At 44.2% G+C, this 8,685-nt stretch overlaps 1 protein-coding gene across 2 annotated transcripts in view; it reads right to left on the bottom strand.

The window, feature by feature from the left end:
* Positions 1–2,754: 2,754 nt before the first annotated feature.
* Positions 2,755–8,685, bottom strand: part of SV2B (synaptic vesicle glycoprotein 2B) — a 55,567-nt gene continuing 49,636 nt past the window's right edge. For both annotated transcript variants that reach the window (XM_085234063.1, XM_003209540.5), the window contains one exon: positions 2,755–7,932. In XM_085234063.1, coding sequence (XP_085090189.1) covers positions 7,749–7,932 — 184 coding nt within the window. In that variant the 3' untranslated portion in view covers positions 2,755–7,748. The remainder of the gene's footprint in view (positions 7,933–8,685) is intronic.

Here is an 8,685-nt window from a genome sequence, read left to right as displayed (position 1 = left end):
CAAAAAAGTTTGCTGTTCAGCAGCTTAAGAGAAAGAACAGGGCTGCTGGAAGTTCTCAGGGCTCTTCTGTCAGTGTGAATGAAGATGGATGAAAGCGCTGCGTTTATCACTCAAAGATATGTTTCAGAAGGCCACCTACAATATTCCCTTCCGAGTCTGAAGCAGATCTCAGGGCTCAGAAGGGACTCCATCTGGAAAAACATTAGCTCCTTCTGAAGCCCTGCAGCCTGCACAGAGCCTGCTGGAGCTGCTGTCCTGCCGGAGGCACTTCTGCACTCACTTAACTAGATCACAAGTCTCAGAATGTGTTTTCTACAGGCTGTAAGATGGGCAGCTGCAGCAGCTGTTGATGTTATCGGGTTTATTTTCAGCAGGCTCACTCCTCTGATCAGAATCATGCCCCACCCATAAAGGAAAGGCAGTGAGGTTTTGTGGCTGCAGGTTGTATGAGATGATAAACAAAGAACTAACAAATACATGTGATGCTCTTCGTGGTAGAGAGAGGCAGAAGCAGGTCACGAAAGTGTTCAGAAAGGAAACTTCATTGCACAGCGCTCAGATCTTACCTTAAGGCTGTTCTGCTTGCACTGGAGGTTGGAGGAGGAGGCAGTGGTGGGACAGTGCTGCTAACACCTCACCACAGTTAGCGAGGCTGAGGCCTTGTGCTGACCTTTTCCTACGTCCCTGGGTAAGGCACTGGTCAGCCCAGAGCTTTTCTCATCTAACTGGAGTCTTGCCACATTTTGACAAGTGATTTGCCTCTCCACTGGCAAACTCTTAGGAGCTGCACACCAAGAAAGCAAAAGTGGTGAGGTGCTGGAACAGGCTACCTGGACAGGTTGTGGAAACCCTGTCCCTGGAGGTGTTTAAGGCCAGGTTGGATGCAGCCCTGGGCAACCTGATCTAGTACTTGGTCTAGTGGTTGACAACCCTGCCTGTGGCAGGCAGGTTGGAACTTCATGTTCCTTGGGATCCCTTCCAAAGCGAGCCATTCTATGAAAGCTTGATAACCAATGCACTAGACTACTGAAGCAGAAACTCTTATTTTCTCCCCCATAATTACATTTGCTTTGCTTTAGGTTTGCACAACTCCCGCTTTAAAAGTTTTGGCACTGGGCAGAGTTCTGTCTTTTCAAGGCTTTCTAACCACTGGTCCCTTTAGCCCCGTTTCCCTCAGCATCCTGCGGGTCAGATCCCTGTGCTCAGCTCCTGACGGCAGCAGCAGCAGCGCTGCCAACAGCAGGGTATGCAGGGTATGCGCTGTGCAGCTGCTGCCATCTTCTGGTCTTACCTCTGCTCATTTCTGGCCAGGGAAAGAGCCAACCGGGTCACTCACAATCACTGAGTTTTACATATAAATGCATATACATGCACGTACATAGGTATGGGCACACAGATGTTTGTACTTGTGAAACAACTGATGAAAAAGAAGTTAATTACTCACTTGTAATTTTTTCAGATGTTGCCTTTGAGGATTTGTTGAGTGATACCTACATTGTACTCAAAAGATAACTATATACAAACCACAGGTGTTTTCGTTATCATGTGTCAGCAATGCAGCAAGATCCTCAGTTCTCATTGAAAACAGTTAAATTAAAAAATCTGCTGCCAAACCTGTAAGATGTTATATCATCTTACAGGAACTGGTCTTAGAAATACAGATTCACTTGACATCAAAGCCATAGTGCTGTTATACATCAGCAGTGTGCTCATCCTTCAGCAGTTTCAGCCACAAGCTGCAAAAACAGGGCTTCATCTCCCAGCACTGAGTGCCTGGCCAAGTTATTGACTTTTGGATGAAGTCAAATTGCCGAGTGGGATCTCTACTTGAAAAGTCCCTAAAAAAGTGGAATTCTGACATATGAGCACTGGCAAATTGATGGGCCAGTTTACCATAATCCAATGCAAATCATATTCCCAGTATCACAGTTCAGAGTTCATAAGCATCACTCAGCCCTACTGCTGGACTTAGTGGATACTGGAAATGCTGTCATTTCCAGCTTTCTTCCTCTCCAAGATAACCTTCTCTGACAGCTTGGCTAACCCTGCGCATCCAAGGAATCTGGGTCATATCTTGATAGCTACGAAATCCTACATAATGAGAAACATGAAATTGTCAAGATAGAATCATTAGTATGGAAAAACAGGAAAAGAGATTTGCAAATGTTTTCTTATCATCCAGTCTATCCCACGCTATCTCAGGTAGCTGTTCTCATAAACATTTTCTTAAAGGAGAGGACACTGCTTTAAAATTAGTAAGGGTTTCTATCAGAAACTTTGCACATTCAAAAATGGGATTTTCCTTCTTACTGAGATTTCAGCCTTACGCAGAATGTCAGCTGGTCTGGAGTAAGGACAACTCAAAAGCACCTTCAAGTGTAAATCTCTGACATTTATTTAAAAACTCATTTCTAGGAAAATGATTTTTGGTGGCACTTGTTAATACACGTCCTCCAATGGAAAGGCAGAATACACACAAGGGGCTTATGAGCTGTAGACGTTGTAGCTCTGTACTCTGCAGCCAGAGATGATTGGTATTGCAGAATTCACAGCTGGCAGCTCCCACCTGAGAGCAGTCCTCACCAGGTGCCTGAGCCTGCTGCTGCCTTTGGTCTGTCTGGTAGGACCCCAGCTCATATGGGTCCACTGGGGCCTGGTGGTACCTTATCTGAGGAAAACTGCCTGATGTGGTCTTCTGATAACCGGGTACCTTTGTGATTTCTTTATTATGTTCCTCACCAAATGGGTTAAGAAATACGCAGTGTGACAAAGCAGTGGTAGACGGAAGTCTTAATTGCAGTGGGACTGCATACACATTGCATACATCAGAGGCAGTCCCAGCAATTTCAGAGAACAAGGTCAGCCACAACAGCACTTGTGAAAAGACTCGAGGCGCACATTAAACACAAACACTACAGGAGTTCTTTTTCTTCCAGCCTTTTAATGTGACAAGAGGAACAAAAACAAAGTCCATTGGAACAGCTGCAATTTCCAGTGACAACCAGACACAGATCAAGTTTAAAAAAAGGAAAAAAAAAAAAAAAAAAAACAGAAAAAAAAAAGAAAAAAGAGGGAGAGTAAATGAAGAAAAGGAGAAGAGGAATTGGAGCTGGCTACTTCACACACACAGCAGACAGAACATCTAAATGAAGTATTTCATAACACGCACAACACGAGGTGTTATTTGCAGTGGAACTTGCAGTGTGTGAATGCAAGCACTAGCGTTACATACAGCAAAGAAATTTCATTCATTTTTCTTCCTTCACAGTTCTCAGGCTCGATTCTTCCTAAAAACAGCATTTGCTAACACAAGGGTGAGAAACCAAAGGAAGAAACTTCATGGAATGTATTGGGCACAGATCTACATAGACCTAAAAACATATTCTTGAGATGTCTGTGTCCTTTGGAAAGTCAAAAGACATATACAGGAGACACAAATGGACCTAAGACTTCCATACCAATATCTGAGTGTACTCTGTTGCTGGAAGTCTCAAAGCAGGACCCAGAAGAGACTTTCAGGTCTGTAGAAAGCTCAGCTCCATGCAGCTTAGCTCCATGCCCATACGTGAACCTGACCCAGGAGCTGGACTGCTCCCAGGCTCAGGGGATATCACTTATTGCACATCTCCAGTGTCACTGAATGACATCAGCTGCCTGACCAGAGTGCAAAACAACAGGCTGGGGCTTGCATTTTTCCAAGAGAGACTCTTTTGTTTGTCCAAAAGACCCATACACAGCTATTTATGAGTCATACAGCATTTTAAGGGGATTGAGGATCGTATGGGCAAGCAGGGGGTTGCCCATCCAGTCCCAAGCACAGCCACTGCTGGCAAGGTGTGGCACCATGAAAGGTGAGAGCAGAAGCAGTGCTGCACAACCAAAGTAAAGAAATAGGAGTACAACAATCAGTTTAATCTACAGGGAATACAAAGAGGCAGAAATCTTACTGTAATACCATTGGTCTTCTACAACAGTTATAACAGTGCTTTGTGTTCCTCTAAATGTCTGTTTCTGCATGCTTGGAAACCCAGTAATGAACTGCTCCTGTGGATCCCGATGCTCTGTCTGCACATGAAGACACAGTAGACCAGGTCATGTCCTTGCATCTTTTCCATGCCACAGTCCCTGGCTGAGTGGCTGGACTGGTATGCCACATATACGTGAAGAAGTCCAGTTGTCCTCAAGAAGAGGTCTTTGGGATTTAAGGCAAGTCCCCTGTCTCAGTCCTCAGTGCCCTTGTTGCTGAAAAGTTCATGAATCTGAGGAAATAAACCTCAGCACTGGGGTTGTGATCAGCTGGAATACTCCTTTTCTCTGTGGATAGTCCAGAGACTCAAAACCCCGAGACAAGGAGACTGTTCACTGTGGCAAATGTAGGCAAAGAGAACCACCGGAGGGCATGCTGGCCCTTGCGCTGCAGTGTAATGCTGACTTTACAGTAGAAAAGAAGCTGAGCCATTGGAGGTGATTGATGGAAACTTTCCATGCACAGTGCTTGGTGCCTTGTGGCTTGGGCTCAGCACGCAGCACATATCTTGAAATTCAGACCCATATTAAAACACAGAAAATGCCGAGGGGGCTGCACCCAACAACCACTTTGCTCCTAAGAACAACAGTGTGAAGCTTACTGTCATCTGGATCGTGACAATGCCAATAAAGAAATGTTGAGAGTGTTCACTGTGTCTTGTCCATGCTGAAGTTGGCTGGGAGGTGTCAGAACAGGGCAACTTCGCCTCCTAGACTTGATGTCTAAGAGGGATCACATGTGTTCTTTATTTCTTACAACTGAGAGTGATTGGAACCCTGGGTGATTAACTCAAATTCAGGCAGCTAAGCTGTAGGTATCTAAGGCTAGCTTACAAAGTTTCCCGCTGGACCTTCCTTCCTTCTTTGTTCACTGTTGTCTTTTTCCAGGCCCTGCTGTACTAGCTGCCATGTATGTTTGCCTTTCATTACTGGTCATGAACTCCCTGGTCAAGTGTCAGGGATGGAGCATCAAGACCCATAAGTAACATCCCCTAGCTCTGAAGTGACTGACCATGCGTTTTAGGGGCACAGTCACATGGGTAGCCAGGCTGACACTGACTGCAACAACCTATTACTCTTTACCTTGTCCCAGATAATCTCTGGAATATGAGGTTTACCAGGCAGACCATATGTAAGAGCCATTCTGTAAAGAAGATAGGTTTCTAAGATTGGATGATCTTTCCTGTTACAATTTCTATCTCCTTAAGAACTGAATTTCTTCCTTCACAGGAAACCAATAAGGAAACTCTGCAAAATAAGCCATGCCATTGGAGCCTCTGAGCAATGCCAGTGGAGAACACAAATAGTCAGGTTAGCTGTCAGAGCCCTGGATATGTATATATCTAAGAGTGCTTCATAAAATAAATACAAAGAAGTTCTGGCTCCACAGAGCAGCACAACAAAATAACCCTGACCATTAAATAAACTTCCCCCCACCCCGTCCCCGAACTCAATGCGGTCATCAGCATGCAGAGCCAAATAGAAAGGATGGAACATAAAGACTGTGGTGATCTTTTGTGTTGCAATACATATTTGACTGCTTCTCACCATGCAAAAGTACCAGGCGTTCGTAGAGGAAAAACACACGTTCTGGGTTGTGGTTCTCAACAGAATCTGTGATCTGCTGCCAAAGGACATAATTACATTCCCTCCTACTTTACAGAAGGAACCTTGCTGTTTTGAAGACAATCAAAAAGGCCCTAAGCTACCCATAAAATGAAGAAATGAGGCATAATAAGCCTGGCTATTACAGCGGTTTGTGATTTTATCAATTTTGTAAACCTCAGAATAAATCTATAAAAATCCCAGATGCCCATTGGAACCTAGCTGCTCTTTAAGTGCTTATCCCCAATTGACACGAGGATGAAAGTGATGCTCTTTAGATGGTCTTGTCTCATTAGCAAGGATTTGCTTCTTGTTATCTCACCCCATTTTCTGTCCTTCACCTGTCCTGTGCTGCAGGCCCATACTCAGTGTCACAGCTGTGTGGGGGTGGACATGGTGTGTGTGTGACCGCCTCTGTGCAGCTGAAGGCAGAGGTGTTAGACTGCAGTCTTGCTGGATTTCAGCATAGCGCTGCTTATTGTTCTTAAAAATAAAAGGAGAAAAAAAGAGGGTACCAAAGAAAGGTAAAAGGAAGGTCACGAGAGAAAGTACAAAAGAACCTTTTGTGTCAGAAAACATCCTGGTGAGATAAATACCCTGCATTATGTGACCATTTCTGATCAATTCTGGGCTATCGCTGAGCTTGTTGAAAGGATATAATTAACACTATCTAGGTATTTATGAGCATTAATGTGTTATTTAACAGTGTGTGTTTAAGTCTTGCTTCCCCCAAAAATATATCCAAAAATACACAGCTCACTTTTCTTCCAGGTGCAGCAATAAAAGGGGCATATGAAATTCAGAAATGGTCTTTACAGGATATCAAGTAGAACTGCCCCACCTGATGGAGAATATAATCTTATGTACAGTGCAAGCTTGCTGTGTGCATTGCCCGTGTAACAAGTTAAATGGCTATAAGTAACTGTGCTTACAGTATTTCAGTGAGACCCAAATATATAAGAAAATGAAGCATCATATTCTTTAACTATTATGGCTAAAATGCTGGTAAATTCTCAATTACCATGTTCTAGACATTAGAGAAAAAGTCTCCTATTTACACTGGATAATATGTACACATTTGGTTTGTGGAATGCTCCAACATCATATCAATTTCTCCTCCATGAAAGTCTATTAGAAGAAAGAATCTTTAGCATCATAGAAATATATAGTCCCAGTCATCAATACATTTAAATATTTGGTGTCTGGATATAAAGAACAATGCATCACCAAGTTGGTTGTAACTCCAGATAAGCTTGAATTGGTAGGATTAGATTTTAGTGCCTCTCTTAAGATATTTTAATAGTGCAGAAATTTAAAATCACAAATTTCAGTAGCTGATCACTTCAATGTGTGCACATATGTTTGCAAGTATGTGAAAATATATATAAATATAATGACATATATACTTCTCTCCCAGACCAAGAAAGTGCCTAGCAATCTGTATGCTCAAGTGAAGTTAGTAAAGGGCTTTGAAATCTCGGTTCTTCTGAGAGAGCTGAGCGCCCATCCTCAAATCCTTCAGAACTCTCTCACTCTTTAAGGTGATGACCCCAAAATCAAGACAGATAAGGTCACTAGTCACATCTGCAGCTCTGGACCCTGCTGCTGGATGTGATCTAGAGCAGGTTTGTTACCTGCCTCCCGTTCGGTTTCCTTTCACAGTTGAGCACAGTGGATTTGAGTTGCCAGGGAGTGCTTGGCAAGGCAGGCAGGGTCTCACAGCTCAGCAAAGGCAGGCAGGATCAAGGTTTGCTCTCCTGTTGGACACGCTCACACCCGTGCAGGCACACGCATGCAGAAAGCCACTGTTCCTGTCCTGTGTCACTACACTGGCATGGAGTGGGAAAGGACAGGATCCCAGTGTAGGCAAGATTAAACCCAAACAGCAAAGCTCTGCAGGGCATGTGTAGTAGCTGCATGCACCAATTGTGGCTGTAAAAGGGTCGGATACTAAAGGGCTTCATTTTTATCCCTTTGGGCTCTTCTTTCCCTCTCTGCCTCCTCTCTTTGAGGTATCGACAAAACAGTAGATAGAAAAGGACATTTTGATTTTTCCAAACATGGCTCTTTTTAGTTCTTCTTCCACGTCCACCCCTGACCCCCCTGGCCTCAGTTGCTCACATCAGGACCTGATCTCGAGTCTCTGGGAGGCGCAAAGCGAGCAGGCCACCTCCAACCAGAGCAGAGGAAGCCAGAAGGATGGGAACCACCTTTGTTATCCCTACAAAGGAGGCAAAGATTGAGTTCCCCAGGATGGCACCAAACTTGCAAAGCCCATTGAGGATGCCAAAGGCTGTTGCCCTGTGGGGAAGAGAAGCAGAAAGCAATGGTTAGGGATGTTCTTGGCATAACTACAGAAAGTCTGGATAAATTATTTTGTGAACTATAGATTGGCTTGGGTTGGAAGGGACCTCAAAGATCATCTAGTTCCAGCCCGCAGTGCTTATATGTTGCTTAGGCTGCTCTCCTGGCAAGTAAAAAGAATAAATAGTTTTGCATGTCTGTATGATTGAAGAAAATGTACATAGGGATTCATTTCTCCTCTTATCTCAACTTCTTCCCAGCTCTTGAGTTGCCCCTTGTGGCAGTCTTTGCTCTCCTCGAGGAAAGCAAGACAAACCATCTCTAGAATTTGTCACAGTCCCTCTGGGCTGTCACCAGAGAAACAGACAGAGCTCTCCTCCAAACCCTGCTTCACCCAGCAGCTGAAATCATTCTGCCTTCAAAGTACAGTTCTCCTTCACTTCTGTCTCTTTCCAACAGCTTGAAAAAGGCAAGAAGAGTCTCTTATAATATTTCTGGCAGGAAAGCACCATCTGCAGCACATCCTCCCAAAGTTTTCTACTCTGTCTTGTCTCTCAGATTATTCTGTGCACATGATTGTCTCCTTGTTGTGGAGGAGAAGACTGTCATGGCAATGAGCTGAGATGGGAGGATACAGCCTGAAGGCCAGACCTCCATGTACATAGAAATGACAGATTCGCTGTATTTTATCTGCCTGTTATCTGTGTACACCCACACAACTCCCGCATACAAGCCACCATGCATGCAGTA

Source organism: Meleagris gallopavo, chromosome 12 (genome assembly GCF_905368555.1).
Source record: "Meleagris gallopavo chromosome 12, MGAL_WU_HG_1.1, whole genome shotgun sequence".
In the NCBI taxonomy this organism is placed as follows: domain Eukaryota; kingdom Metazoa; phylum Chordata; class Aves; order Galliformes; family Phasianidae; genus Meleagris; species Meleagris gallopavo.
Note: the sequence above shows the minus strand (reverse complement) of the source record. Positions and strands in the feature narration are given on the sequence as shown.